The sequence below is a fragment of the Colius striatus genome, chromosome 1, assembly GCF_028858725.1.
Source record: "Colius striatus isolate bColStr4 chromosome 1, bColStr4.1.hap1, whole genome shotgun sequence".
Classification (NCBI taxonomy): domain Eukaryota; kingdom Metazoa; phylum Chordata; class Aves; order Coliiformes; family Coliidae; genus Colius; species Colius striatus.
In genome coordinates, this window is record NC_084759.1 from 194269290 (window position 1) to 194283447 (window position 14158).

The 14158-nt window shown below is 35.2% G+C and overlaps 2 protein-coding genes across 2 annotated transcripts in view; one reads left to right on the forward strand and one right to left on the reverse strand.

Moving 5' to 3' along the window:
- Positions 1-838: 838 nt before the first annotated feature.
- The window catches only part of CCDC146 (coiled-coil domain containing 146), a 64161-nt gene continuing 50841 nt past the window's right edge, over positions 839-14158 (forward strand). The window contains exon 1 of the mRNA XM_061989112.1: positions 839-997. Within this exon, the coding sequence (XP_061845096.1) occupies positions 842-997 (156 nt within the window). The 5' untranslated portion in view covers positions 839-841. The remainder of the gene's footprint in view (positions 998-14158) is intronic.
- FGL2 (fibrinogen like 2) lies at positions 7357-13983 on the reverse strand. Its single transcript, XM_010198482.2, has 2 exons — positions 13236-13983; positions 7357-10807 (listed from the first exon to the last, which is right to left on the reverse strand). Exons 1-2 carry the CDS (start codon positions 13981-13983, stop codon positions 10101-10103), a joined length of 1455 nt encoding a protein of 484 aa, XP_010196784.2. The 3' UTR covers positions 7357-10100.

A 14158-nucleotide genomic window follows, 5' to 3' on the forward strand; every position in this document is an offset into this window, starting at 1 on the left:
AAAGTTAGTAGTACATAGGAGCTCTGACATGAGGAGATACCACATTTTTTCCAGCATTCTTCTACCTCCTTTTTTCAGATTTTCTACCATATTTTCTTGTTCTGTATGGTTTCAGGGTTTCTTGGTTGGGTCTGGCTAGGCAATGACTTATAAACATGAGTAACTTTAATGGTATTACTCACATAAGTTAGACCAGTTCTTCTCAAGATCTCTATGTTCTATGAAGGGGTTCCTTTTCTATATAATTACTTTCTGTAAGGTTAAGGGACACTATGAAAGGTGGGCTTATGTTGGATGGAGGAGAAACACATTCTTGGATTAGTCCCATGGAAAAGACAAAGTTCATAGCAACTATACCTATAGCAATCCAAGTACAGTTGGGGATTTTCTTTGTAAGGAACTGCCTCAAGGCAACAGCTGGACTCCCCAGTTTAACAGATTTTCAAAACTCAGCTGGCCAAAGCCCTAAGCAAGCCAATTTCATTTTGAAGTTAGCCCTGCTTTGAGCAGAAGATTGGCTTAGATGACTCCAGAGAAATTTTTCAGCCTAAACCAATTACTCAATGCCTGTTCTTTACAAAATGTTGTTTTACATGTTATCTAACATTTATGTGATGGTAACGTAGCCAACTATTATAGGATCTTCAAAATCAAACAATAATAGATCTTATGAGTCTTCCATGAAGTTGTAAGTGTAGACCCACCTAGTTTGCTCACATTGTGATTGTTGTTTGACTGTGGGTCTCATGTCAGCTACATATTTTTCTTGTACCGTTGTGTATATCCCTGGATCTAATTAACTGTATTTTGGTATTTTTGTTAATTCCTAGAACTTCAAACAATGAGTCAGGCTGGTGAAGAAAGTTCCAGTTCCAGTGACACAGAATTGGAAATTGAGACGGAGAAACCTATCTATGCTCTAGCTCCAACAGTTTATAGTCAAGATGAGAGATCCACTGATTTAACAGCAAGTCCTGCATTTCAATGTTTAGATGAGGTACCATGTTGTGTTCAAATCAATTAATCTTAGATGTATATTTTGTTGTTAGCAGTTGAAGATTGATACCATGGGCTATCTGTAGCTTCCCTGTTTCTTCTCTGACTTTTTTTGTCTGAGTGGTAAGAACATTTTGTGAAGCAGAAACATACATCAAGCATATTCTTACTGGGGACAGTGTGCTTAGTAGATAATGTAGATATCAGAATTGAAGTAGATAATGAGAACTGACAAGTCTTGATTTTGTAGTATTCTAGCTATAGAGGTAATTGCATCATGATTTTTAGAAAGGCTCAACAGTTGCAGGAAAAATCCAAGTGAAGCACTAATAACTGATGACAACAGAAGAAACCGTTTGAACTCAGTTTCTTTTTCAGAATTTTCTGTGTTGAGACTTTTAGAATACTAAAAATATTTTAGGATTTAAGATGTCAAGTATATATAAAATAGAATAATTAAAAATGTAATGCCAGAAGAGATAATCTCATCCAAAATTTACACTGAGGTAGATTCTCTGCAGATATTTATCTAATTTGTTCTTGAAAACTTTAATTGTTAGAGATAACTCTTTGAGTATCCTTTTCCAGCATTTCATCATTGCTAGAATTTAAGAAACCAAGTTTCTCCTAAATCCCAGTTTACATTTCCTTTGGAATGAATAATGCAGCTTTCTTCTTGCCTTTGTGACAATGGAGAACAACCAATTTCTACCTCTTTATAATAAAAATGTACATCTCTTATAGCCTAAGCAGTCTTTGTTCATACTTCAATTTTTCTTAAAGTTCTTTCTTTAAGTTTCTTTCCTCTGGGGTCTTTCTAGCTTGGATCTGTCAGATTGATTTTCTTGTCCAGCATTCTCTCTCTGCCTTGGATTTAATGTCACAAGAAAGGAAGGAGTGAGAAATTATAATGAAGAGGAAAACAGGACTGTCCCTTTCCTGTCCTACTGAACATAGCAAGAAGCTGCACAGTAATCTTTCTCTAATCTCTTGTGCATTCAAGTATATGAGAGGGAGAGGGATTTTAACTTTCAGTCCAGCGCCAGTATATGATGAGCCCACAGCTTCCAGTATTCTTGTAGCACAAAAAGGCTTTCTTCTCTGTCCAAGGCAGCTGCAAAAGTCCAGGACAGCTCAACTCTCAAAGAAAATTCACCTCTCACACTGCAGAAATCCTCCTGTCTACTGAAAGTATAGAAACTGCACTTTGAGGAATACTTTATTTTCCAGCTTCTCTCATTTTTTTTCTATAGATTTTCACTTGTGGTAGAATTTCTGATATGCCAACAAGACGCATATGCCTAGTACAAGATTTCTTTACCTCCCACCCTTCCCCAAATGAAATAAAACTAAACAGTATAACATTCTAAAATACATCCAGTATTTCTGCTTTGTTTTCCTTTTTTTTTATCATGATGAAAACTTGCTTTTCCTAAACTTATTCCAGAAAATGGTCCAACTATTTGTATGATTTCATTTTTTCTGCAAATAATCTTTCCAAAGAGATTATTCTGCATGTGAAATTTAAGGCCAACTTGTTTAACTCTGATAATATTGTAAACCATTAATGAGAAATATAGGGTAAACTTAATATTATGATTTGTTCCCAACTCAGGAAAAAAACATGCAGTAGAAAACCAAAGCAAGCAATTTGCATTACATTTCATAAATGAGGTCATTTGGTCATTTTGTCAATTTTTAAAGGGGAACTATGACTCACTTATTATTACCCTAGTTTTTAACAGTTCACACTTGTGTTTTGTGGCTCAGTTTGGCTTTTCATCACTTATTCATATTTCTTCTCTTCCTCTGACTTGTTTGTTTTCCTATGTTGAACTTTATACATAATTCAGAGATAAATGTATGACTTTGGTCACCACAGAGGTTGTTGCTTTGACACCAGCTTCAACTTCTTGGAACAGCTTTTCAGAGTTTTTCCACTGAAGCAGAATGGTATCTCACTGTCTCTGGTTTACTGGCTAGTCATTTATGCCTGTATAGCAGCAAATACTTATCAGAAGGGATGCCTTTTGTTATTATAACACTTCTTTGAGAACAAATATATCCTTTCTAGCAGTAAACCTTTCAGTCAAGCCAGCCTTGTTTTTCTCATGTAAACAGGTAGTCATGTAAGCAGATAGTCAAATACATGAATAGCAAGAAACATTTCTTTTTGCTGGTGTCCAAGCATCCTATTGCTACCATCTATCAGGAAGCAGAAAGAACCTTTCATAAATATTTTTCATTACTATGTTGAAACTTGGAGTCTTTCTGAGATTAATGAATTTCTTACCCCGACTGCCAGAAGTGGTTGAACTGTTAACACAGATGTTAACTGAAATCCTAATTCCACTGGCAGTGCAGAGAAAAATTTCCATGTTTACTAAAAAATGAACAGTATAGTGACAGAGACTTCTCAAATAAATTTCTCTTCCACTTATCTGACTGATTCATGTGGATCTGCTAGCTGGAAGAGCATTAAAGTCATGGAATTATGCATATTTTTAATGTCTGAATGTGGTTTAAGGGGGGAAAGATATTTTTCCATTTTCTCTTTTGTCTCATCTGTAATGCAGGAAAGAAGAAAAAGTCACGTAAAGGTTGGCTATAGATTTCAAATTTAAATGCTAAGAGTCAATATTTCATATATTTCTTCAATGGCATGCTGACATCTGACAATACCACTCTGAAAGATAAAGTCTTTTCCAGTTTCTTTGGCTAACAAGCTAGTTTTTAATTCTCTCTGGTAGGTGACTTCTCTATAAAATAAAGTAGGTAACTTCTCTATAAAATAAAAAATGTCAATACATCTTTAAATGAAAGATTTCCTAGAAAAGCTAGCTTAGCAGACTAGGAAACTTCTTTTCTTTTACATGAGCATCAATTTAATTTCTGTTCACCTACACATACTGTAACCTGCTTTCTACTCTCAAAAAGTGTGATCATCAATGTATTGTTGCATCATAACCATAGCAGCAGATAATTTGTTTCAGTACTCTCCAAATATGTACATGATCTATCAAAGATGTGAATGCAAACATTTTCAGACTTAAGCTGATCCTGGCACACTCCACATTACACGCTTCAAAGGCTTTTGGCACAACAAAAAAGCTGTATAAAGATGTTGGCATAGACAGCAAAGACAGATGTTGCCTCCACCTCAACCCATAGGAATCTGACTACTAATTAAATAAACCTTTTTTAACTTTGTTGATATGATCACTTGAGGAGTCAGCTAGGGATAATAATGTGTCTGTAAACTAGAGTTTGGGAGTTTTGCAGCAGCTTTCAGCAAGAAAAGCAGAGTGAACTTTAAAATGGTCGGTTGTTGCGATAGAGAAGTTGACTGTTCTGATTGTTGATGATTCCTATAAAAAGCTGTAGAGGAGTGGGGTGAATTGACAGATGCCTTTAAACAGCAGGAGTAGGAACACTCACATAATTTTTTGACCAAGAAAATTTTGGATTTTTTGAGCACAGGGCACTTCAGTTTAGACTCCAACCCAGAGGAGATGAACTGGTTTTGCAGTGCCCCGTGGGAGCAGCCCCTGAATGACTGCCCAGTGTGTGGGAGACCCAGAGCTAGAACAAGGGAGGACTAACGAAGAGCACTTCTTCTCAGGAGGGAGATAAGGGGCAAGAGACATCAGGAAAGGATTGACTGCATCCCCCATTCCCTGCCCCTGGCACTGCTTATGGTGGAGAGGAGGTAATGATACCAGGCTTAAGGCTCTCAGCCTGGGGTAAAGGTGATCTTAAAGAGCTGGTTGCACTTCCATCATTTGCCTTACTCTGTATTATTTTTCCATTCAATATTTCTGTTTGTTATGTTTTAGTTGGAGATGGATTAAATTAAGTTTTGTTTTCTTCCCCAAGGTGAGTAGCTTTAACTGTTTTGTCTGGGACCATAAGGGGCGATTAATCCCTTTCTGTCCTCCAGGAGTTCCAGGGTCTGTGGTACTTAAGTCTAATCATGGTCTTTTGTCCCTAGATGAGCCTGAACCATGACAGAAGACCAATGACATCCTGGTCTGTATCAGAAATACTGTGGCCAGCAATGCCAAATAGGTGATTATCCCCTCATACTTTGCACTGGTGAGGCTGCATCTTGAGTGCTGTGTTCAGTTCTGGGCCCCTAACTACAAGAAGGACATGAGGTCCAGGAGCATGTCCAGAGATGGGCAACAAAGCTTGTGAATGGTCTGGAGAAAAAATCTTATGAGGCACAGCTGAGGGAGCTGGGGATGTTTAGCCTCAAGAAGAGGAGGCTGAGAGGAGACAGGATCACTCTCTACAACTGCCTGAAAGGGAGTTGTAATGAGGTGGGAGCTGATCTCTTCTCTCTAGTAAGAAATGATAGGACAAGAAGAAATGGGCTCAAATTGCACCAAGGCGGGGGGTTAGATTGGACATTAGGAAGAACTTTTTCACTGAGAGTTTCATTAAGCATTGGAAGGGGCTGCCCAGGGAGGTGGTGGAGTCACCATCCCTAGAGATATTCAAAAGATGTGCAGATGTGATGCTAAGAAATATGGTTCAGTTTAGTAATGGGCTTGGCAGTGTGAGGTTAGTGGTTGGACTTGATGATAAAGGTCTTTTCTGTAAGGAAAATCTGTAAGTGCAGATTTCACGCTCATACCACACAGAGGAAACATAGCTCCCTAAGGCTGCGAGAGTAGGAGAAGGAATATTGCTGTCATGTTCCTAAGATGTCTCCTTCTGCCCTTTTTCTCAGCCAAAATATGCATTGGAGAACTGAAATTGCCAAACAAGATGATCTTGTACTAAAATTGTGTATCTACCTGGCCTTGGCTTGTTATGTTTATGTCATCATCACCATGTGGTGAGGAAGCAGAGCAATGTTAACCAAAAATACATGCAATAAACATATCTAGTGATGGAGAATCAGCTATTATACAGCTTAGGTTACATTAAATGTTTAAAAGATGATTTCTGATTTTTTTTATTCAAAAAGCTTGTGTCCAAATACTCCATAATGAACAGAGCCTTAAAGATTTGTATAAGAAATAATCTTTATTTGAGTTTAACATGTAGAGTTTGAGCTGCAGGGGTGAACAGAGGGGCTTTTATATTCTATCTGAAGAAAGAAATAAGAATTACTGTTTCTCAGGGTGGATCCTACTTCTCCATAAAAGTCATTGGCCCGATGTAATTGCCTAAGGATAAGTCTGTTGAACGTTATTTTCTACTGTATAATTCTAAATGTTGGTGTACTATGTCAGTAGAAGTGTAATAGTAATTAGAGTTTGTCTTGATGATATAAACTTAATTAGGTAATTGGGGATATTTTTTTCAATTACTGAATATTTTCCCAACAAATTCTTTTTTCACTAAGGTCAGAAAAGTTGATGAACAAGGACACTGATTCGTATCCTGTCTCATGACTTGCGTGAGGTTGGATTTGACACATCATCTGAAAACATTGTTTTCTGCTTTTGGTTATTATTGAGTTTGATGGCCAAATTCACTTCTGACAGAAGTATTATAACTCCATTAAAATTTCATTAAAGTTATGAATGAAAGAGATCAGTTTAGTAAGTGGAATGTTTGCATTTAGCAGGGCCTGTGGATGGTATTGGTTAGCTGTTTTGCTTTGAAACTTAGGTCAATGTCTTGAGGCCCATATATACGATATTACTTCTCTCTTATCTCCTGAAAAAAGAACACAGAACACATTTATGAAAAATATTTTTAATCTCTTTCTTGGTGGGCCAGTATTCTTGTCTCATCTTTTTTCTCTTTGAGAACTTGAAGTTACATCCTTCCTGTTGTGATTTTTTAAACACATGTAAGTCTAAGTAAGTAAGTTAATTAAGTGAATAACACCTTGTTTGTTTGTTGGTTTGTGGTTAAAGTTTTATAAACTTAGTGTTCTAGGTATAGATTGAGAACATCTTAATTTCCTTTGAAAGTTGTATAAGCTTCAGTTTATTTTCCACTAAATTGACAAACTACCTGTTGTTTGTAACTCATTCTCTGAGTTTGACTGCAGTGTTTCCCAAAAAAAACCATAATTAAGGAAACAGATATTTGTATATAAAGGCAAGAAAAAAAAATCACTGCTTTCAGACCTTCTCTTAATTTCTTCTCTGTTGGGTTTTTTTTGTTGTTGTTTTGATTTTTTTTAAGCAATGCATAAAAAGCCAAGACATTACTGTCTGCTTGGCTGAGCATGTGGAACAGATGGGTTTGGGCCTTTACTTTTTGGAAACAACCCATAGGAATTTTGCTAGTAAACCCACTGTTAGTAATCTCTTCACTAAGTATTCACTTCACAATTTAAATATCAGCAAGATCAAAACCATAAGTGTTTTCATATGATAATAGGTGTTACATAGATGTTTTCTGTAAATTGAAAGACATGTTTTCAATTATTAAGCCTTAAGCAGAGGCTAAATGGTTTTGTTTGTCTAAAAATAGTACGCTTTAATTTGGAGTGCTATTTAGTTCACATGCTTGGATGAAACTTGCATGTGTGATCTTAAAGTTTGTATGTAATATAAAATACAGATGAGTTTGCTTCTCCCTTTTCATGTTAAAGATACAGGTTGTGTGGACTCTTGATTCTCTTCCAAAATATACATAGTTTCAAAAAGATATCTTAGATTTTGGCCTTTGATATTATCTGACAGGTGAAATGTCATAAAATGGATCTCTTAAGAACTATTGTTACTAGCAGTTACTCTCCTGGCATGTCACATAATCTTTGTTAGTCATTGAAAGTTATTTGTGTTTTTTTATTCTTCCATTTTTACCAAAAAACAATAAAACAATATATGAGACTTTTTTTATGGTCCCCTTGAACATCTATGACAGTAGTACAGCTTTAACAGTGTGACTTAATTTTATTACGTCAAGGAAAAACAAAAATAATGCTTGCAACAAATAGAAAGATTTACACTTTGTAACACTAGTACACATTGATGGAGAATCAGCTGCAACAGTTCCAGACAGATAATATTCAGATTTGTGTAACAACATTACACTTCCTTTTTTTATCTCTTCTTTGTTTGAGTTTTGTTTTTTTTTTCTTAAAACCTTCATACAAGGCTTTTGTAGGTGATATTAGTCACATTTGCTTATTCCGTTAAAATTTCCATGTTGGACGATATTTGCTTTAAAAAGAATTTTATAACAACAGTTTCTCTTCTAACAACTTAGCAGGAAAAAGACATTTTCAAGTAGAAGCTTGCAGATACTGTAAGTCATACTTAGCTAGTTGCCATGTAATGAATAGGAGCAAATTGTGGATTTCAGGCAAAATGATTTATTATAATCATATGCAATTAGATATTTGCTCTTCTAACCAATACTTCATAAGTTGCACTTTTTTTGTTTTTTAGACAATTCTTTTTTATCCCAAAATAAATATTCTATAGCTTCAAAACATGTTCTCAAGCAAAGATTATACTTCTTGCACTTAAATTTTTTCATTACTCTTTAAAATTGACATTAAATAAACCAAACTACACTTCACACTGAAAAATCCTTCAAAGTATTTACTTCCTTAAAATATATATTATTTTACAATTTAGCCATTGCCACTGTTGCTCATTTCTTTAACTCGTAACCATGATAGTTCTCGTCATATTAAAAAACAGTAAAGCTCATGTTTGTGAAGTATTAGGTCAAGTATATACTTTTCTCTTTGTTTAACCAAAAAGGCTACACCAGCAAAGACCACACATTAAGTCATAAAGAAATACACTCTTAGTAGTTTATCTGTATCTCAAGATTGGCATAGGCAATATTGCAAAATAGCCTCTTGCTCAGATAAATTGCATCTCCACTCAGAATGTTAGTCATTGTAATTACAGAGAGGTGTCCTTTCTAGGATAGGCAATAGATAAGTGTAGTCAGATTTGTGCTTCTTATCTACAGCATGAGCTTTAATAGTAGACACCTCTAATTTGCACTTCTTGAAGTATTTGAAAAATTGATTGTTTCATTTGTTCATTTTGGAAGGAAAAAAAATCTTTTGCATACTCTTTACTGTTTATAATTGTCAGTGAGGAGTTCATGTGACTACAAAAGGGTTACTCAGGAAATGGGGAGAACACATTTTTTTTCACATCTTAGGAAGTATTTATAATCTGTTGTGTAAATTTAAAGTCTAATCATCACTAGAGTGACAAGTACTTAAATGACAGTGTGAATCTCTACAAGAGTCATCTTGTAACTTTTGACTGACCTAAAAGATTCAGGAGAAAGCAAAAATCACGCTGTATTTAGAGGCATTAATGCAAAGACATGGATTCTTTTTGATGTTATCTTCTTCCTACATGTCTACCTGCCTATATAAATCTGAAATACTCTACATAATGGTTCTTTTCTCACACGAATGACAAATAGGATCTTGAGCTTGAACAGAGGAACTAAAATGAGCAAGAAATGTTCTCTTGTTACATACTCTCTACATTATTTCCACTTGCTTTTATTCAATTCCTTCACCAACTTCTTTGAATAATCTTTCATAAAGGGGATAAGATTTGAGGAATCATCTTCATCCTCTAAGTTTTCTTCAAGGCTTTTTTTTTGCCTTTGGGCAAACCATGTGCTCTATGTTTCATAGTCCTTTAAAAATAATAATTCATAGTTATTTTACTAATTTATATTGATATGCCTTTGAAGTTATGAACAATACATAAAGTTTCAGTGACTAATTTTCATTTGACATGTTGACAAATTTATGTTATCAGATACACTTCTGAGTTATTTTCAGGTTAAAATGTAGATGTTCATTCAGACACAATTTGTGGAAGACCATTTAAAAGTTTTGAGTCACAAAATCTGGTATATCACAGTCAATTAAAGCACCAAAAGCAAGGTTTAGAATATTTACGTAATGATACAAAGACTCGACCTGTGCTAAGTTTTAGCAATAACTATGCAGAAATATGCATGCTGGTTTTAATACATTACATCGGACAAACCATCTCTACAAATTTATGTGAAAGTATGTTGTTTTGTCTAGAACTATTTTATGCCAAACATAACTGAATACTTGAATTCGGAGTATAATACTGAGTAAGTGTGATTTTGAGTGCAATCCAATGCAAACTAGTTAAGGGAAAAGTGTAGAATTACCGCAAAAAACTTTTGGGTCTGATCATGATTTTTACTGATTTAAAGGCTTGCCTATATCCACTGGGAATATCATCAGACATACCATGCCATGTACCCCAGAAAATGCCGTTGCGAACGCCTTTGTATTTCTTGTGGTAGTACTTGCCATTGAGGTTGGCAGACAAGCACGCGTCAAACCACCACCCAGAGCTGTAGTATGCTCCACAGTTTCCTGATGGATACCTGTCATTGTCCCTGTCTGGAGTTGTAAAGAACTTTTGATCGTGGTTGTAGTGCCGACTGTAGTGCAGGGCATCTCCTGCTGTGCCGCTGTAGCCGTGAACGCTTAGGCGGTACTTCAGATATTCATTTGCCACATAGAAATGTTCATATTTCGCATACTCTCTGATACCGTGGAAGTCTTCAAGTTCAATTCTCAGTTGCATTTCCTGGCTCCTTGTCAGGAGGTGGATTTTGTCATTCCCTAGCCAAAACTCCCTACTGAGGTTTCCAAAACCATTTTTGTAGTCGTTCCAGGTTCTGTTGAAGTTAATGCTACCATCCTGACGCCTTTGCAGCATTGTCCAGCCACCTCCGTGTGTCTGCATGTCACAGTAAACTTCAAAGCTATCATTTCTAGGGTCAGGGCTAATCCTGTAGATTCCACTACTCCTTCTGCCTGCTGTGTAATGATCGGCACAGTCTCTCTGCATTATTTGTGTAACTGTTAGAAGAACAGATAGTGTTAGAATAAACATCACTTCAGTTTAAAAATAAGCAACATTATTATCCAGATTGATTTGGAATACAGAACTTGGATTGGAGAGACTTCTACAGAAGAAACACTGTTACAGCATTTTCAGTTGTTTCAGAGAAACAAGTTTTTTTCCATCAGATTTACTCTATAAAAGATGCCATCTAGGATCTCTGCATCAGATAGCTGCCCTAAAACTCCCATGGTAAGGACCTTTTGTATCAAAACTGCCTAATATTGTACAAGCTTACTGCTTTTCATATTTAAATGACTATCATCACACCCTGTCTATAATTTCAATCTTCATCTGGCAGTATGTCAGAGAAAAAGCTTTGTCATATGGGAATGACTTTACCTTGGCTATTGTTCAGTTGACATCATTTGATGCAGAACATAACATTAGGAATGTTTCATGTGTTAATGTTGACTGTACTTTAGGAAGCAGGAAAAAAGTAATAAAATTGTCTCATCTATTGTGGTAATGCTGTGATTCCTAGAAAGATGAAGCTAGAAAAGAGATGGTGCTTTCCTGTTTATGTGGCATTGCTGGCTTTACAATAAGGAAAAGTTTTTGCATCTACCATTAACACAGCTTTTTTGTGCCAATGGGTGAAATATTTCATTCAGAAGAAAAATACTCCCAGGTTTTTCCTACAGAGTGAAAATCTACTTTTGATCTTCAATGTCATCCAGAAATTACACAGTGTTCAACAGCATTGTGTTACAATTCCATGTTCTGAAGTAAGTAATACAGAATGCTCTCAGAAGTTCTGAGTTAAGAGTGATGTTCATTCCAATTGCACATTTGAATTTTGGGACATGTTCATTTACAGGCTTGAATTGTATATTTTTCCTAGAAAAAGCTAAACAAACAACTTCTTGAAAAGGAGTGTTCTCAGGCTGCAGCAGGGAATAAGACTCAAGACTCTGTTTTTCTGTACAGAAAACTGGATGTCTTGTGAAAGCACAAAGGATAGGAATTGAAGGCTTAAAAGGCTTAAATATACAGCCACAATAGAGTCTCATTTATTTCATGGAACTTTGTGTAAGATCTTTGGTGAATTAAGTTTCATAGCAGATAATGACAGAAAACATACATTTCAACTGAAATGCTTTTATAATCCAGTTCAGCTCCTATTTAAATACAGTTTTGCAATTGTTTTCAGTGGAAGCAGGAATAGCTCCTGTATAGGAAAAAATTGTCATCACCATCAGTGCAAGTTTTCATAATGTATATATTGCTGCTATAAAGACACTCCTAGTGTCAGTTACTGTAAAATATAAGGAATGTCCAAATGATGATATGCTATGAACAGTACCCAACATTTAGGTGAGAAATACTAAGATGAATTTGATCTGTTATTAAGTACTGCACTTGAATTTTAGTTATTGCCTTTTATCAAATATCACTCATTCTTTTTGTGAAAGTTTTATATCTGAATTCGAGTAATTGATTTATATAGATTTAAACTTTAAAAGCTTAAAAAGTTTAAGAAACAGAAGCTTAAAAACTGTAATGCAGCCTGATTTTAATCTGCTTTGTCTCTAGAGTCCTATCTTCATGTGTATAATATCTAAGTGATAAGATACAGTGATATAAAAACTTTATAACTTTAAAAACCCCCTCAAATTTCCCTTAGGAATAGTTGACATTAGAAAGAATTAGTTCTTTTTCTTGATTTTTATTAGGACAATTCAAAAGTAAAATTAAAATGTGTTTGTCAGTGATAACATGTGTTTTATATTTTATATTGCTTGTATATTAGATTCATGCTAAGGGTTTAGTTTTAAAATGATGGTACATGTATCACCCACTTTAGAAGTACTGTTAATAAGATTTTTTAGTTGAGCTTTTCAGATATTTGCTGTGATAATAGAAAAATTATTTTATCATCCATCTGTTAAAAATAAAACATAAAATAATGTCTTGCAGACCTTTTCAGAATAGTTGCAGGTTCACGTTGTATAAAAAAAAAAAGAAAACCATGCAGTTTTCTAAGTCACACCTAAACAAAATGTACCCCTTCTTATCCAAGGCAAAAATGTGTAGTTCACAGATGTATGATATCATTAATGAAGGATAGTAGGGTGTAAAATAAAGTTATTTTTTCACTTTACTAATTGAACTGCAAAACAAAAAAAGGCATTTAAAAATTCATGTTTTAAATCCCATAATAATATGCATTTCTAGGAGGAACTGAACACCTGAAGCTCTCAGTAACCCTCTAGTGGCAGCTAGAAATGTTTTACAGGAGTATAAATAAACACTAGAAGAGCAAATACTTAACTTGTGAAGTTAATAACACGGCTATTTGGCTAAAATATATCTTAAATTGTTTACCTAATATTTGTAAAATGCACAGGAAGTTTATATAATAAGAATTAACAGGTTACATACCAGGTCTTGGTTGCATTGCTGGACATTTAGAAGAACATTTGTTATCAAGGCTGTTCACAACAAATGTCAAATTAGCCACTTTGCTGTCAACATAATGTTCTACATTGTTCATATTTATAAGACTCATCTTCTCTAAACGACCCTGCAGTGTCTGAATCTGACTCTTTGCATTTTTTAAGCTGGTTGACATTCTGTTAACTTTGCTTTGCAGTTCCTTTACTCTGTTGTCTTGGATTTTGCTGTTTTCTGATGGATTTTCTGCATTAGGTAACACAAATTCATTACTATTGTCTCTTTCTTGGTTGTCATCTGCCTGCAGCTTGCAATCTTGGCAGCATTTCTTCAGCTTGTTTACTGCTTCTTTAAGGGTCTGTACTTCTTTGAGAGTCTTCTCAAGCAGTTTGAATTCTTTAGGTAACTGGATGGTCATCGGAGGCAGATTTATCTGATATGGACAATCCTCTCCCTCATCACATTTCCGATTAGTTTTGAGCTTTATAGGACAAGTCTCAGTGACTTTTCCTTCTTTAGCATCCTCTTCATCTTCTAAAACAACTGCAAAGACATTTGTTAAAGCAAGGAGAACTGTCTTCAGCAAAACTAAGTAAACAAGCAGCTTCATCTTCACAGAGAAACTGGCAGTATGAGGAAGTATGCAAAAGTGGAACGACTTTATACGAGCAGCTTGAAGCCTGTGAGTTATCAGACTGCCTACACTGTTCTCAGAAATGGGTGGGAGTGCTTGCATCATGAGTGATTAATAGCAGAGCAAAGTAGGTACTGCTGCAAGAGTAGCATGTTTCAGTGAGTATTCCTGACTCAGAACTAGCATGTAAGCACATGATGAAATGCATTTATGCAGTTTAATTTTAATTCCTTGTACATGGGTTTTCTTTTTAGGAAAAAAATCTCTTAGCTATGTG

Bases quoted from the DNA above. Each gene is read 5' to 3' on its own strand.
- FGL2 (XM_010198482.2), bottom strand. From the start codon at position 13,983: ATGCAAGCACTCCCACCCATTTCTGAGAACAGTGTAGGCAGTCTGATA. The intron at 10,808-13,235 runs GTATGTAACCTG...TTCTTCTAACAG, and splicing joins AGCAATGCAACCAAGACCTG to TTACACAAATAATGCAGAGA.